The following is an 18,105-nucleotide window of genomic DNA, read 5'->3' as shown; positions in this document are numbered from 1 at the left end:
TTAGGTTTAGGGGTTACCTGTAGATTTGGGGCGTTTTATTTTGGGTTTGGTGGGTAAATATAGCACAAGCTTGGTAGGAGAGTTGTCTTACCATCGTCCCAACTGTTGCCAGTTTTACATATTCACAATCAGACTATTGCTACTTTAGACTTTACAAGTTTTACACGACTTTCATGGTGTTCAAAACGTTCTGTGCAATCAAAAACTCTTCCGAAATACGACATGTATATCACAAATACGTGAAGGCGTGTGGTTTTTTTTGGCAAGCATGTGAGACGATTTGGCGATGTTCTATTCCGATAGACCGCGCAAATAGTTGCCGGGAGCATAAACATGCCTCGACAAAGGAAATTACGGGGAAAGACTCTAAAATTTCTCCAGGGATGTTTCATACATGTATTTGGTGGTTGGATATGAGATATAAACGTCTACAAACTCAGCATACAAATACGTGGACATAATTTGTGTATGCAGAGGGGGCGTCTTTGTGTGATGAATAAGGAAGATGCTGGCAGTGCTTTCCTGGTGGGAACTTCCTGTAATCCTACGCCGGACTAATCGCCGCGCCAGGATTTAGAAATGCATGAAAATTTAACGCTTTTAATCCCCGACAATTAATAAACCCACAACCCGAGCTCAGAGCTGGCGTTCCATTTCAGCTGTCGGGCCCCACAGTTCTTAGCTAAGAAAGGCGACCTAAAAACGCCCCTTAGAGATAGAGAGACTAAAAGAACAGATATGTCGGTTTGTGCAAGCGTCCACCTCTCAGAGATCCAAATCTAGCTAACATGTTTCTAGTGTTGTTGTTGCGGTCCGTGTTGTTATACTTTGAGATTAGAACCATAGACCGTTGCGTTACAGGCGCCAATGTTTTTGTTGGTAACATTAGCCGGATGTGTATTTCAATTTGCCTCCTCGTTGGAAATGGTTAAGTGAGATATTCTGTCACATTCTTCAATTTCTACCAGTTGTTCAGTTTCCCCTTGTGTTGGAATTGATTGATGTTTACTTAAAGATAGTTTTAGTTTATCTTGGTGAGAGCCAAGATGTCGTCCTCTCGACGGGACTCGAACCCCGAACCGGTAGCTCCCGGGGTCTCTTGAATTAATTCCATGATAGCCTTAGCGGTTTAACCTCTGGTCCGATAGTTGTGGAGAGGGGCTTACAGACACTCGTGCGGGACTCCAGGCAATCCCTGGTTTGCCCTACTAGTTACGTTCCGAAATGTAACACATCAACGATTTATCCCCGGTCTAAGCTGCTTATACCAGCCGTTAGTGACAGGAGTACATTAGCCGAGACACGCTGGAAACTGGAACGGTTCATTACTAGGACAATAGGCACCGGCTCTCCAGCGCTCCAGAAACCAGCGCTCTTCACCGCACAAGTGTTTGTTCTTGTGACAGACACAGTGACTGTGCGAGTATAAACTCCGTCACTGCGCTGAAGCAGACACGGGAACTAACACCGCATGTCTTTCCCGTAGCACAGGCTTCCGCAGTCTTAAACTGGGCCCACAACAGACACTTCTCAGTCATTGAGAGGTGTGCAATAAGTCCAAGGTTGTTTCTAATGTCTTGGAATCAGAATCAAAATCTAAATAAAAGCCTTCCTTCGCCCCAGTTCACATTTTCCTTTGCACCGCAGACTGTTTGTATTGTCCGTCTTCTTACACGGACTTACGTGGTCACTGGACTATTCTTGTAGTACTCGGAAATGAGACAGTTGATTGGTTTACGGTTACATCTTCTGCACCTAATATTAGTACAAATGTAATAACATCACAGGTGGTATAACCCGTTATCACTTAAGAAATACGCAAAAAGGACGCGTCAGCAGACAATGTGTATGGGGATGTGTATAGACGAGTGACGAGTTGTCTTAGCCATTAGTACGTGTATGTATTCTCAGCGAAGAGGACAGGAAACCACATCTCCGCGTCTTTACTTTCATTACCAAGGTCAGTTGTCTCAAAGAAATTATCTAAGAAATTCGTCTCAAAGGAATTAGCTGAGGCAGTGTTCTGGAAAGCGATGTTAGACATGCTAATACCTGAAATCTTCGAAATTTGTAGGAACTGTATAGATTTAACGATAGAACTTCATTTCTTCGTTTGTCGTTATTGAAAAACATATTGTGGTTAGTTATGTAATATATATACTAGTACATTTTATCATTTATATGTCATTCGCGTGGAGCTTCCTGCTATTATTGCTACGCACTGAGCTTATTTCCTGGTGTTATACTGATATAATTATATCCTGGGCAACGGAAGTAAATATATAGTACGAATTGACATTATATGATGCTTGCTTTGATGCGTAACTCATTTGACTGTCCAAAACGTTATTTATTATGCACCTGTCCAATTTGGTAAAGATGTAATAAAGACACAACAGCGTTTTTCTAAATTTTGTAGGAGAATATCTTTATTGCTCATAATCCGTATTTTTTTTATTATGAATATGTCGATTTATTTGGATGTCTTAGAATTGATTTTTGTGTCGACGACTTGAAACCGGTTTTACTGGGTGGTTGTGTTCACATTGTGGTTGGCTGTTCTTGAGAAATGAGTGGTCTGCATGACAAAAGCTTTGGTTCATTCTGTCCCTTCTCTCGTGGATGCAGTCTGAATGTGTAGAGGCCGTCACTCTTTCCCGCCCGCTGTTATTTTTCTGTTGAATCAGCGCGGTCAAAGGTCGCCTGTTCCTCGGTGTGTGTGCTGTCTAATATGTTACCTGTAGTTCGTTAGTGGTGCGTGGCAGGTCCGGTGTTCCCATGAAAAGAGGCTCTGTGCGACTCGACATTTCAGACATTTCAGGTAGGCTCGCTATCCCCCGTTACCTGTGGGTAGATGTGGCACAGGTAGGAGTTGTGACTCAGGTAGGGAGTGTTGCCGTGGGTTATTGTTGGCAGCGTTTTCGGAGTGTTTTCGAACCGGGGCAGGTAGAAAAAATCTCCTCCCCCAGTAAATAATGGTTGTTGATTGGGGGCTTAAACAACTCGCTTGTACAAACAACGGGGGGACACAATGGCTGTTCAGAAAAGCGACAGGGAAGAAGGAATAACGCACCACCTACAACAAAACGCCCGCTTCGGTGGGACCTGTTTTTCGCCGAGCGTTTCTGTACGTGCACGCTGCGCGACGTTGACGTAAATTTGCGCGGTTTAATTGGGATATCGATGACCCGAAAGGTACGGGCCCGTCACCTGCTAGTCTTCATAATGGCCTGACACGTAACTGACAGGCTTACGTTGTCACTTAGGTGTGATCTTGTTAGCGCTAGGCTGACACATTTAACAGCGAACTGTGTGCTCAGACCGTACTGTTTTTCTTCATTTGTGCAGGGCTCGGACCAGGCTGCGGACGGAGTGCAAGAGGACCGGTGAGGTGTCCGCGAATCGACGGGTGTTCGAGCCGCAAATCCCCGAATTTGATGCCCGAACGCGCCGTGGGCCCCGCCGGGAGAGATTCCACGGACTAATCCTCGCGGATTGCCAGCCCTGTAAGAGGCTTAGTGACTCCGACCAGGACAAAACGACTCAACCCGGCGGTTCCAGTTCGTGACGACAGCTACTCTTGTTGTCTTCTTTTCGTCGGGAAAAAATACTGTATATCTAGAACTGTTTGAGCGAATTTACCGTAACTACGCGGGCCTGGGAGGCGCCCGACAACCTTGGTATCTTACACCGATACACCGGGTACGTGCCAAACACCACCATGGGTCGTGGAGACCTGCGTGCCCTGGTCGTCGTGTGGATCGTAATGCTCGGCCGCGTGTCTACAACAGTCGCCATCAAGGACAGGGTGTGCGAGGAGGTGACCATTCCGATGTGCAAGGGTATCTACAACTACACGTACATGCCCAACAAGTTCCACCACCAGAACCAAGACGAAGCCGGGCTGGAGGTGCACCAGTTCTGGCCGCTGGTCGAGATCCAGTGTTCACCCGCGCTTAAGTTCTTCCTGTGCAGCATGTACGCGCCTATTTGTCTGGAGGACTACGATCACCCCTTACCGGTGTGTAAGAACGTTTGTCAGATGGCCAGGGACGGCTGCGCCCCCATCATGAGACAGTACCAGTTCGCCTGGCCCGACAAGTTCGAGTGCGACGATCTACCTGAGCAGGGGGACCCCGACCGGCTGTGCATGCACTTTCTCAACGCGTCGGGCGACAACACGCAGAAGTCTACCCCCGCCCTCCCCACCATCACGGCCGGTGGTAACGTCCCCGGGGGACAGCCTAGACCCGCCCCGCCTAGCGGAGGCTGCAAGTGCGGCTGTAACAAGCCTCTGGTCAGCATCCCGCCCAGCTCCAAGTCGTGGTACAACCGAGGGATTTCTGCAGGCGACCAGCCCAACTGCGGAGTTCCCTGCTACGATCCTTACTTCGACGCCAGCAAAAAGACATTCGCGAAGTTCTGGATCGCGCTGTGGGCAGGATTGTGCTGCGCGTCAACCTTCATGACCGTTACCACCTTCCTCATAGACATGACCAGGTTCAAGTACCCAGAGAGACCCATCATCTTCCTCGCGCTCTGCTACTTCTTCGTCTCCCTCGGGTACATCATCCGACTCATCGCGGGGCATGAAGCCGTCGCCTGCGAGAAGGATCTACAGATCGTCCGGTACGGCACCACGGGCCCGGCGCTGTGCACCATCGTGTTTCTGCTCATCTACTTCTTCAGCATGGCCAGTTCCATCTGGTGGGTCATCCTCTCCTTCACCTGGTTCCTGGCCGCGGGGATGAAGTGGGGACAGGAGGCCATCGCCAGTTACGCGCAGTACTTCCACCTGGCTGCCTGGCTCATCCCCAGCGTGAAGACAATCGCCGTGCTCGCGTTAAGTTCCGTGGACGGGGACCCTGTCAGCGGGATCTGCTACGTGGGCAATCAGAACTTGGACAATCTGCGGGGGTTCGTGCTGGCCCCGCTCATGGTTTACCTCATCATCGGGACGTCATTCCTTCTGGCCGGATTCGTGTCCCTCATCCGGATCCGGAAAGTCATCAAGCAGGGCGGGACCAAGACGGACAAACTGGAGAAACTGATGCTGAGAATCGGCATCTTCTCGGTGCTGTACACGGTCCCAGCCACCATCGTGGTCGCGTGTTACTTCTACGAGCAGCAGCACCGTCCTGCCTGGGAGAGGGCACTGGCCTGCCCGGACTGCATGCCGGACTTTCGGCCGGACTATACTGTGTTCATGTTGAAGTACTTTATGTGCCTAGTGGTGGGAGTAACGTCGGGAGTCTGGGTCTGGACCGGTAAAACCATCGACTCTTGGAAACAGTTCCACAGAAAACTCTGCGGCAAAAAGAAGAGTCAAACCGAAGCCAGGTACACAGCAGTTACTACTATAGCCCTCCCCAAACAGACTTCTTTCACACATGTATGATTTATATCAAGGGGGAGGGGGGCAACAGTGTTACTGTGTACAGAAATACAATTCTTGTGTGTACCGAGTGTTCAGTACTGCCACACGTATTTCCAAGGTCTGTTTTCATACCAGTTACTGATTAACCATGCAGTACAATCAAGATGTTATTTTGTTGCAAATCAAACCTTTCACAGCGCCTGTAATGACGGTGACAGTAACCACACAAGGATACTGGGTCCACAGCAGTTTTATAATTACCCCCTGTTTATATTGTATAGAATGACCTAATTTCGGAAGAGATTTTCTAATTGTACAAATTGTGATATAATATTATCATTATTATTATTATCATATACGGGTGATGATACCTGATATTTATGCAATATATCAATAATGTCACGTTGTTCTATCGTCTAAATGTTTGTAAATATTTTTCAGTTCGAGAAAATTCTGGTTAGTTTTATGAAAAGGAAAGGTTTAGAGAGACTTTTAGTACTCGTATGACTTCATTAATGACAATCAGTTGTGAAGAATTCGAAAGAAATACGTTTTTAATGCAGGTAGCTTCCCATAGTTTGTTCCAAGTTCCTTGTTTAAAAGTTTGTTGAAGAGATTTCACCATTGCAATACAGCCGTCCTGAACGGGAGAGTGTTATTCATATTTGTTCATACTTTCATGTTTGTTCGAAACTTCCCAACTTCTTGTGTTCTTACAAACAATATAGTCTCTACCAGGCTTTGTGGGTTCCTGAAAAAAAAGTAGTCAAATTGGCCCGAAAAGTGAATAATTTACTAGACGAGTTACCACCATGTTTGTCAAAACTTGACAATATTTCCAAAAGCCTACGAAGTCTGATAGAGACTATAAAAAGCCCACGATAGCCCCATGGGCCACTAAGCCTGTAATTTCAAACCCAAATCCCAAATGTTTGTCCATTGCAAGTTAGCACAGGCTTCTTCGTTTATTTCCAATTAGAAAGTTTTGGGACTGACCCTCTAGGCTTGTGTCCACTCAGAAAAGTCCAAATGCAAATATGCCCAACGGTTTTCCACTCTCTACGCTAGAGAAAATACACAGAACTTGCAGGGAGAGTGTCTGGAGAGAGGGGATGGTAAAAATAAAGTCCGTGAAACATTGGAAGCACCTGCGTTTGTCGTGGCTCATTGTTCCATGCGCACAGAGTCTCCTGCACACCTGTGGAGATTTTATCTAGAGAATGTGTGCAGCGTTTTGTATTGTTTGCTGTCGCCAAACCACCGATTCGTTTTAGAGATAGGTTTTCACCAAAACTGTGAACCGTTTTCCCAAACATCACCAGTTAAGGAAATTCAGGTCTTCATTTAAGGTTTTCACCTAAACTGTGAAACGTTTTTCTAAACATCACCAATTAAAATACAAGCCATCAGGACTTCATTTTAGAGATAGGCTTTCACATAAACTGTGAAATGTTTTCCTAAACATCACACGTTAAGATACAAGCAAATTCAGGTCTTCATTTTAGAGATAGGTTTTCACCTAAACTGCGAACCGTTTTCCTAGACATCACACGTTAAGATACAAGCAAATTCAGGTCTTCATTTTAGAGATAGGTTTTCACCTAAACTGCGAACCGTTTTCCTAGACATCACACGTTAAGATACAAGCAAATTCAGGTCTTCATTTTAGAGATAGGTTTTCACCTAAACTGCGAACCGTTTTCCTAGACATCACACGTTAAGATACAAGCAAATTCAGGTCTTCATTTTAGAGATAGGTTTTTACCTAAACTGTAGAACATTGTCCTAAACATCACCCGTTAATGTACAAGCAAATTCAGGTCTTCATTTTAGAAATATGTTTTCACCGAAACTGTGGAACGTTTTCCTAAACATCGCACGTTAAGATAAAGCAAATTCAGGCCTTCATTTTAGAGAAAGGTTTTCACCAAAACTGTGGAACCTTTTTCCTAAACGTCATACGTTAAAATATAAGAAATTCAGGTCTTCATTTTAGAGATAGGTTTGACCTAAACTGTGAAATATTTTCATTTTAGAGATAGGTTTCACCTAAACTGTGAAACATTTTTCAAAACATCACACGTTAAGATACAAACAGATTCAGGCCTTATGTCTTGTGACGTCGATCGGCGTGTGGTCGAGCGGAGGTTGTGGATGTCTAGCTTAAGTAATTACAACAACCTCTTTGTTTCCGACATGTACTATCGTGTAGGGTAAACAAGGGGGTACTTTCAAGAAAGGGTGTTTTCCACGGGAGGTCGCCCAAGGTTCCACGCTCGCCACCCTTTGTCGTGTATGTGGCTTACCCCCTACAGGGCTCAACCCAATTAACCAGCCAAAGTTCGACCTCTTTGTTGTTTCTCAAACGGTGGGACGGCCGTGAGGTTCCAGTGCCTGCAAACCTGCCATTCATGTGCTTTCTAGCGACCAAGGCACGCCTGGGGAAAACGGATCTGTTCGCACACTCATCGCTGCCAGGAACGGGAACGGCGTTTTTAGGGAGTAAAAAATGGGAACTGAAACATGTAATAAATGCTGCCGTGCCCATTGTGCACGTCTTTAGAATCGACTTAAAATCAAGGTGTACCAGGATACGTGTGAAAAGGCTGTGGTCGGATATGGGAACCGAGACCGCGTTCCTTTGTTCGTGGGAACGAAAACTGCGCTGCCTATTGAATGACGACAACACTCGCAGATGGCTGGTTAGATTTACAAAAATGGCCAGGTTTAAGATAACACCAAGTACGTCGACTTATCAGAGCTTTTGTTGAACTCGATCTAGTGCATGCATCGTGCTCTACGTGATCGGAAAATGTCACAAAATAAGCCAAAAAAAGCTGGTTCTCAGAGAAAGTCACAGGTGTTGAGAAATGGACGGTTACCATCATAATTGCTTGTAATTAGTATTAATTGATATCTTGAGGATTACAACATATATCATTCTAACGGATAACAGCGACAACAAGGCGAGAAGAAGCATTCAAGCCACTTGCAGAATAATGTTAGAGCGTTGTCCTTATGTACCTTTAGTTTCCTTATGAATTACTCAAACGTGGGAGAAATATGTCAAAAACGAACACTTTCCTGAATTTTATTTTATTTTTGCTCATTTAAGAATAATCAAAGATGTTCTCATAACTTGACGTCCTTAGCTGAAACCGCGCCCTACTACATCTGTATTCACGAGCCGACTCTCTCTCTCTCTCTCCAAATAGAGTCCGACTCTCCACTGTATAAACGCTCACATCTAGCGCGTGGAAAACATTCGCACAGTGATTAGAAGGGCTGGCTGAAGCAGACATTATCGGCATTGGGTGATCCACAAATCCCCCCACAATCACCCAGGGCTGAATGAAGTCAATCTTACCACTCAGAAAACCAACAAAAGAACCCAAATCTACATGCAAATTATCAGCATTAGTGGGGAAAGCACATTGTGTAAGGACTTGTTGAATGACGGGGGAGGGGTGCCCAGGGTGGATGAATCCCCCAGGGTGATTAGTGACTCCTCCCGACTCATTTGTACCGATTTTCCACCAGAAGGTGTTAATCCGCTGTAATTAATTTGAAGTGATTATTAAACGGTCTTGTGGTTTATTTGGCAGCAACATATGCTTCCCGGGGATTCACACTTGTGCCTGGATTTGGAATTGTACACTTTTGTCTACTTTGCTGATTTTGCAATTAGAAAACAAAATAGTCTAAATGCTCGCCCCCTTCAGACAGAGGAAAGGTGGCATAATACATTATCTGTGTGGGGAGGGCGTGATAGTTTTATCTTTCAGTATTCCGTCGGCAATTACGAACGAACTATCAAAAAAACACCACAAAATCCAGACGGAAAGAAAACTACTCTCCTCTTAACACCACAGACACGTCAGCGAGACGGTGTAGCCTCTACTAGGCTCCCTACGTCGTTGGAAAAATAGTAGAAATTGGACAAATAGACAGAAAACACAACAGAAGAGTTGGTTGGCCGAGGAGAACAGTTTGCGACAATTTCTCCTATTTTTCCAGCAACCTGGGGACCCTGGTCGAGGCTAGAGACGGTGAGGTGCTTCGTCTTCCATCGGTTGCAAAATAAAACGTTACAACTTCGATACATGTGATTAGAACAACATTAGCCACATGATCTTTGTTGCCATTGTCTTCAATTGTCGTATTTATATACGTTATGTACTTGCAATTAGCCTTCGGGTCAGCCTTTCCAGTGTACTTATTGTGCTCCCTCCTCGCACACCTGGATGCCAAGGTGAAGAGTTCACAGCAAGGTCACGACTTTGTGCAGACGTTCGAACAGACGTGAGGCACACAAAGCCGAAGAGACAGCCTTCTAAAGCATGTTATACAAGTACACACATGGTGAATACACGGATACATATGAATCAAGGTCATTACACAGAAGCTGTAAGGCTAAATATTGGTTAGTACCTTATCTCCAAGCAGATCCTACAATGACATACGATAGTATGTACCAAACTGGCCAAGGAGTGTAGTCAACCAAGAGGTGTCCATTTGCCAGTAGCAAAACACACTCCTAAGTCGGCTTCACTCCTCTGCCAGCTTTTGATACTATCTTATGCTACCGTAGGATCTGCTTGGAGATTAGTTAGTACCGTCTTTAGGATCTTCCTCCTCCCTGTCTCCTTTCCGGTGTTGCCTCAAAACTATTATAAATGCTGCACACCAATGTCTGTACTTGGGATTTATTAAATGTAAAATTATTACACAATTTTAAGATAGGTTTTAAGATATTTGTAATAAGTTTTTAAACAATGTCATTTTTGATAACGAAACTTTTAATGCCCTGCCGTACGTGTAATGTGTACATTCCAACACAATTCAGGCTGTTGCAAAGTAGTGCTTTGATAAAATTCAAGGTTCAAATCCAAGACATGGATACTTGTATCATTTATTCAACCCGTTAGCTATCATACATAATTTGTAGGTATCAAATCTTCCTGGACTTTGGGACATTAAAACAGACAAAGATACAAGACGCACAAATTACATGGAATTTAAGCAACGGGTATTTACAAACTAAAATACAATTACTTATTTGCATACATAGGAAGCTCATGTCTAAACTTGTACATGCTAGCTAACTGAATGTCCTGTGACAGACTGTTCCACATGACTATAGATTTGTATATAAAAGTATTTTCCATGGCGTTAGTAGATGTAAGACCACACATACTGTATTACTCTCACCTACATGTGCTTAAAGTAACCCTCAATATCATAAGAAGTGTTAATCATACACTAGTTTGTTTTGTATGCAGAGGGTATGGTGTTTGTCATAGATATCATAAATATTGCACTAACGATACACCTGTCACATGCTGTTGATATCTTTGATGGATATGTTGTTCAAAACGCCATGAAAGCCTTGAAAAGTGTTGGGAACAAAAGTGGCGGTGTTTGTGGGTAAATGCTACATTGTGTTTTTATCAGATCGATTTTTACTCAATATTACCTTTGCCTCTTGAGGGGTTGGAGGTCAGTGACCCCAACAGGTGTTCCGAGCAAAGTTCACCCGAGTTTTCAAGTACCCCCATTCACGTCAACCACAAGGTCAGAGGTCAGTCCCGGAGTCTGACATGCTCTCACGGCGGCGGGAAGGGGGCACAATTTCCAAGCAGATGTAAGGAGGTGAGATTTGAGTTTTTTTGTCCGCCTCTCTGGTAGAGGACACAATCTCCAAGCAAATGAAGAAAGGTTAGATTTGAGATTTTCTTCACGCCATTCTGGTAGAAGGACACAATCTCCAAGCAGTTATAGAAAGGTTAGATTTGAGTTTTGTTACGTCTTTCTGGTAGAGTACACAATCTCCAAGCAGATGTAGGAAGGTTAGCTTTGAGATTCTTTTACGCCTTTCTGGTTGTTCCTTAGGCTCCAAGCATACATGTCAGCTGGGTGAAAAAAGAGAAGAATTTGGCCAAGTAGGGACAAATAAGTTGCCATGGGATCTCAGTCAGTCCTTTGCAGTCTATGCAGCTACCCACCGACCAGTCAGTTCACTCCTATGCCAATTAACTCCTTCTAGACTTTTATTCCTAACTTGGCCAAAGTCCCCATATTACTATTCGGCCAGGCGGGAGTCTGGTAGAGACTAGTGGTTCCTATTGGGAAGGCAATGAGAGAAAAGGGCAGACTACTATAATTATAAAGAAGTCTAGACGTCTTAAGAAAGAAACACCCCTTAAACACGGGATTAACCCCATATCTGCTTGGAGATTAACGGCGACATGTGACGGATTAAGGACACATAATCCACATACTGTCAGATTTATCCCTAAATCATTCAGCATGATTGATCAGAGACCAGTGCAATGACCGAGTGGGTAGAGTGTTCGCCTAACGGGGATTGAACTCACGACCTACGAAATGCAAGGGCCTTGCATTTCGGTATGTCGTGAGTTCGATCCCCAACCGAGTCATACCAAAGACTTTAACAATAGCACATGCTGCTTTTTCTGCTTAGCACTCAGCATTCTGGAAAGAGTATGGAAGTTGAACACACACCACTACAAGTGGACTAGCCCCCTGCTGTAGTGATTGCACAAAGCTGTGTGGCCCAGGGCTACTAAAAACGGAGATGGGCGCCGCCCCATGCGCCATCAGGCACGGGAAGCACTTTGACTGACTTGACTATTCAGCATGTATGCACCAGAACTTACAAATCCTGCAAACGAGTAATCTCTCAGAGATGGACAGCTATTTGTACAGTTTTTCGATCGATCTGCTCGATTTCCTGACTGTCTTTAATATAAGAGATTTACTGTATGTATACAATGTATTCTTAACTCGAAAAACCTATGCTTAGGTGATTTACTTTGTGTAGCTTATCACTTATACAATCTGACGTTGAAAGGACAGAAAGGCATCACAAAATTACAATCATTGTAATTCTCTGAACAATCGTTTAATGCACTTTGCAACAACCAGCACTAAGTTCCGACACACTTCTATGAACACACATGACCTGATATATTTACCTGTGGCTGATTCTCTCGCCCTACAAAAATGGGAGTTAACGGAGAGGAAAGATTGGAGCCAGTGGGTCGGAAGAAAACACAAATTCTCATCTCAGCGCGGAACCTTCTCCATTTGCACATCCTCCGCGCCTTTGATGTCGTCTGGAGCCTTAAGAGGGAATTCTCGAGACGATTGCAGTACGAAGGAAGAAATATGGCGTTCGCGTCAAGATTAAAGTCAAGAACACCGACCGCGCCCCTCCCACGGGAGCCATCTTCCTCGGCTGGATAAGTTTGATTGACAGGTCAATGTAACGATAATGTGCCGATCGGTATGAAGGATTAGGCCACAGCAAGTAAATTTTATGGATGACATTGGTACGTGCGCTCATTAATTTTAGCCTGATTTCAGACAAAAAAGGATTTTTTCTCTTCGGGGATGATCAGATAGGCCGAAATGGGTGTTGTGTTGTGTTGTGTTGTGTTGTGTTGTGTTGTAGCCTAATAATTGTACTTGTAGAAGTGACACTAGGGAGGTAGCCATGTCTATAGCTGCAGAATTGAAACTTGTTGGGTATAGTTGTAAAAGTGCAACCAATATGGAAGCCATGAATGTGAGTGTAGTTGCCAACTTTTACTACACTAGTTCACTTGTTTTATACAGGAATGAATGCCTTGTTAGTTGTGATGACACGTTTTGTCACTTCGAATCTTATGACGACTATATGGTGTCTTTTTTGAAAACTTGCCATCTTTTTTTTGCGCTATCTCATTACCTTTGCATTCTACGCAGGATGTCATCCATAAAATCTACTTGCTGTGGCCTAAGTTATGATTGACAGCTCCGTGTAACGATAATGTGCGGCTCGCTATGGGGGATTACTTATAGTGATGATGCATTCTGCTGACAGTCAAGTGGCAGTTTGGCTATCATGTACTCTATCTGGGGCCAGGTTCGTTTGATCATGTGGATGCCATCCATGTGTGCATCAATTTTCATACGTTTCCAACAAAAAGTTTTCGGCCATTGCCTTAAAGCAGCTGTAAAAGGAGCACATAGACTAGTTTGCCGTGACTTGAAAACATGTCGGAAAACGTGGTCTATCTGAGGCCGTGTTCGTTTGATCATGTGGATGACATCCGCGCGCGCATCAATTTTCATACGTTTCCAACAAAAAGTTTTCGGCCATTGCCTTAAAGCAGCTGTAAAAGGAGCACATAGACTAGTTTGCCGTGACTTGAAAACATGTCGGAAAACGTGGTCTATCTGAGGCCGTGTTCGTTTGATCATGTGGATGCCATCCATGTGTGCATCAATTTTCATCCGTTTCCAACAAAAAGTTTTCGGCCATTGTGGTACAAAACAGCTGTAAAATGAGCAGATATATGCCATAACTTGAGAAGTATATCGGAAAACGGTTACTAATGTCACAGAATGCCAAAATAAATTCCGAACTCAAAGAATAAGTTGTGCAATTAAGAACGAAAACGAAAAGTAAGCTAGTTGAAGTTTGGGGGTTACTCTTTTGCCTTTATTTTCTTTAGTTATTTCTAGAAATGTCCACACCCTTTTTCTATTTTCAACCCTGCACATCATATGGTTGTTGTTATCATTCAAATCTACAAATGATAGATTATGGGCCAATCAGCTACAAGGGACTTGTGTACTTCCCTATGGCGTGGAAAGCCCGTAGAATTTTCTTCTGCCGTGATGGTGTGATTGTAGTCTCCAAGCGGACGTGTCAGCTGGATGAAAGATGAATTTAGCGAAAGAAAGGACAAAGAAGTTGCCATTGGATTTCAGTCTTCTGCAGTCTATCCAGCTATCCGCCGACCGGTCAGTTCACACCTAGGGTAATTAACTCCTACTAGGCTTTTATTCCTAACATGGCCATAGTCTCCTATTACAATTCGGTTAGGCCGGATCTGGTAGAGACTAGTGTGATTGTGTTAGGATAGAAAAGTCCATATCTTTAGCGAAAATCGAAAGTGATCAACTATATCAAGTTTAGTATACTACAAAAGAAATGAACAAACAACAAGTACTAGTAACTGAAGGGGCAAAACCATTGAACCTTTGCTATTCAAAGGTTTATTTGTGTTGTATCAAGATAAAAAGCGTCAAATATCAAAACATATTACGTACATGTTTCCACTCATTGAAAGCTGCAGAATGCACTTTGAAGTTTGATATCCTAATGACCGCATCGAACCGCACGTAGTTATCTCCTTTCTACTTTGTGACCAAGATGAGGTTCCACACAAATCCTTTGGTCATTTCAGCCGCACTTCAAACGCTCTCCGTCGTCTTAGATAGGAGCCGAATCTTTTCATGTCGGACTCAAATTTATTTCTCTGCGTTTCTCAGCGGTGCGTTGATGCCTTTGTGGTTGTCGCAGATGAAACGAGTTTCCGAGATACTCCGCAAAGTCCCCGGATGTTGACTGACGTTCCAAGAGGCGCGTACGGCACAGATAGAGACTGCTTTTTACTCATCTTCAAACTAAACGCTTTGAAGGTTATCCGACGGTACGTTGACGAATGTGGTCTTCTTGTCCCCCGTTTTATGACGTGGACGTGGTGGGCGAACAGATAACTTCTGGAAGTTTCTCTTGCAAAGTTTTGGACGTGTGCACGAACAAAGTACTTTATATAAAGTTAGATGAAATATCAAAGTGGTAGTCATGTAGAGCAATGTAAGAATGCGAAAAAGTCAAACGGCAAGGAGAGGGTGCATGTACGCTTTACATATGGCAGACCTTACGTCCAATGCTAACTGTTTATAAACCATAGATATATATATATCGAACAGTATAGGAAGGGGTTGCAGCATTCCGACTGAATTGAGCATATCCGAAGTCATATATTTGGTAGAATATTTGACAAAACATTTATTAGAGGCCTTACTTTCTAAACAGTTCCGAATTCTTAGACTTCTCTTTGGGCTGAGGTTAGCCTCTGGATTTTTTTTTCTGAGAATGATTGTTTTCGACGTCTTTCGAAGTATATTGTCGGCCTTTTTAGTAATTTTTTCTTGGTACATATATATATATATATATATATATATATATATATATATATATATATATATATAACACCAAAGAAAAATCGGACAAATCAGAATAGCCAACAAAATCCATAAAAAGGCGTCCCAAAACAAACAGGAGCCTGTTTATCTAACATCTGCTTGGCGAGTTCTCCATGACCACAGTATAGTAGAACGATGTTCATTTATCGCATTTGCTGGCATCCCATCTCCAAGCAGATAGCTTATATATGTCTCAATTTCTGTGGTTTACATGTGTTTTTGAGGTATTTCTAGTACGTCTTTTTAGTACGGAATAAACACTCGATCGTCTCCTGTATTGTTACCAAAGATATCAAATGCCACAAAAAACACCAAGATTTGCTCGGAGATCTGCCAACGCCCTTCAATATGTTCCGTACATGATGCAATGTGTGGATAAATATTCCGTTTGAATTTCAACTAGACGGAGATACACAACTCAAATCCCGGGTGAGTTTGTCGCCCGTACTGGCGTGGGACAGAACATCAAGCCAATTAGCGGAACACACAACACGCCGGAGTTTGTCGGAACAACACGCGAGAACAAGTCTGATCCGACACTTGTTTGTTTTGACGTTTCCGCCTGATTACGTTTTCTCGACGGAGAGCTTTAAAAACACACAGCTCGGAGGCAGACCCACAACACAGCTTGGTAAACGGCAGAGATACGGCGTGCCTTGTTACCGAACATTTGAGGAAGACATTTTGTTACACATCATTTTGTTGTAATCCTATGATATCACTCGCTTGTCATGATAGATATTTGCACACATAATATATTTCTTGTGTGAACGCAGAAAGACAAACGCTTCGCTTGTTTGATTTGGTATAATTATATCACGTCAGAAATAAGTAAATATTTATCCCGCCATCGCCACACGCCGTCTGTGCCTCCCAGGTAACAAATCTCACTGATAGAAACGTAATACTCAAGCAGGAGTTTTAAGTATGCCTAATAAACGCCTGTACCTGATTTTAAATGAGGTAACGCGTATAAAGCTCAATCCAATAGGTCTATGACTGTTGTGGCGAAAGGGCGCGCGAGGCAACCGGAATATTCAATCTCAGAAAGCACACACAGCTGTTCAGAACGCATACTGATGTAAGGTACGTGTTGGCTGTGCTCCAATGGACCGATCCTGTCAAACGCCATATCGAACAAATAGAACCCCTTATTCTCTTTCGAACACCTCCGTCAAAAACTGCCACAGCAGGACAGAAATGTGGCTATTTTTGACGGAGGTGTTCGAAATAGAACCATGATCGAACAGGGGCGGGGTTTTGGGATCGGTCCATACGAGTCAGGCAAGGCGCGGTCGCAGAATAAGCGATACATTCTACTCGGGCTTTTTCAGCGGTCTGTTTGACTTGTGAGGTGACGTCAATGAAATTGGACGCCAACATTTTTGTTACGGGGGTGACAGACGTTAAACCGCGGGTTTAAGACTGTTGTTTAAGGCTGTGTAAGTCCTAGAGCAGGTGTCTTTGCACCCAGGACACAGTCTGACTCACAACCAATCACAGCCTTTGTACTATCGACTTGCAACCAATCACAGCCTTTGTGCTATCAACATTCGGCTACAGTTACAAGTTAGATAATTAGCATTTCGTATTACAAGGGTTTCTGAAAATAATTATTACTGTAAGAAGAATATCAGAATGTAAGATTATTATGAATCATATCTCATGACTCTAGTATTTCAGCAAGACATGATTTCTGGTAAGGATGTGGTGTTCTAATATTTCACAGCAGACATCTTCTAATTGAGTGCCAAACTTGCAAACATTTTTCAGTCAGATACAAGACTTTGAAGCCTTGCAGGTGTGCCTTGTTGGCAGCTATAGTAGTGGTATACTGTATTCTGCTGCTGCAGTGGTCTGGACACCCTGCAGCTGTAATCAGTCTTTCTTCAACTCTCTCCACTTTGTCATGTTCTTGTTGGCAGCTATGATGCCATGGGCGTAAATGGAGCTATGATGCGTGAATCTGTGAAAATTTCTGGCGATGTCTGTAAAAGAAAGGCTTTTTTAAATTTGTCTTCTAATTTGTCCGCCCTCTCCCTTGAACGGATACGTTCCCGTAAGTGTGTTCTAGAGGCTAGATGTAATATTGATTCATCATTGGGTATTTCACTCAAGCTAACAGTACTAGTAGATACATAACGTACGTATTATACCTTGTTGATGTAGCCATTCACACAAGAACCCAATGACCCAATGTGAACCGCAATAGTCCAATATCTTATACTGCTACTGTATGGAATAAGGAGTTGTGACCATTCATGAACAATGTCATTGTTTATATTATTGTTGATATGTATCATATTATACATATTATCCTACAGCAAGTAGCATGACTGTATAGACCACCAGTGATGGAATCTGTAACTAAAAACTGTCAACAAGATGATCCTAAGTTGATCTCCTGACCGGTCATCTTCTAATCTAATCCGTGACGCCATCTTTAATTCCGTCACACGAAAGTGACCGATTTTTGTCGATTTCATCCGAAATTGTCCGATGTGACCCCGACGTTGTGTCAGCGAGTAGAGTCGAGTATGGTTGAGCACCTGCCCCTCCAAGATCGTACATCGCCCTGTAACATAACCCCGCTGTCGTTTCTAAAAGGGTTTTGTTTTACTACATGTTAGCTCTATTGGCCGTTGTGCCAACAACATTGCCAA

The 18,105-nt window shown here is 43.6% G+C and overlaps 1 protein-coding gene across 9 annotated transcripts in view; it reads left to right on the top strand.

Moving 5' to 3' along the window:
- LOC118406142 (frizzled-8-like) overlaps positions 1–6,521 on the top strand; it is a 37,910-nt gene extending 31,389 nt beyond the window's left edge. For 5 of the 9 annotated variants that reach the window (XM_035806018.1, XM_035806014.1, XM_035806021.1 and 2 more), the window contains exon 2: positions 3,349–6,521. In XM_035806018.1, coding sequence (XP_035661911.1) covers positions 3,722–5,398 — 1,677 coding nt within the window. In that variant the 5' untranslated portion in view covers positions 3,349–3,721 and the 3' untranslated portion in view covers positions 5,399–6,521. Of the gene's footprint in view, positions 1–1,871; positions 1,961–2,720; positions 2,822–2,862; positions 2,884–2,909; positions 3,196–3,348 lie in introns of those variants that run through there. The other 4 variants (XM_035806019.1, XM_035806013.1, XM_035806020.1 and 1 more) reach the window with 4 other exon arrangements.
- Positions 6,522–18,105: the final 11,584 nt, after the last annotated feature.

Source organism: Branchiostoma floridae, chromosome 18 (genome assembly GCF_000003815.2).
Source record: "Branchiostoma floridae strain S238N-H82 chromosome 18, Bfl_VNyyK, whole genome shotgun sequence".
Taxonomy (NCBI): Eukaryota; Metazoa; Chordata; class Leptocardii; order Amphioxiformes; family Branchiostomatidae; genus Branchiostoma; species Branchiostoma floridae.
Note: the sequence above shows the minus strand (reverse complement) of the source record. Positions and strands in the feature narration are given on the sequence as shown.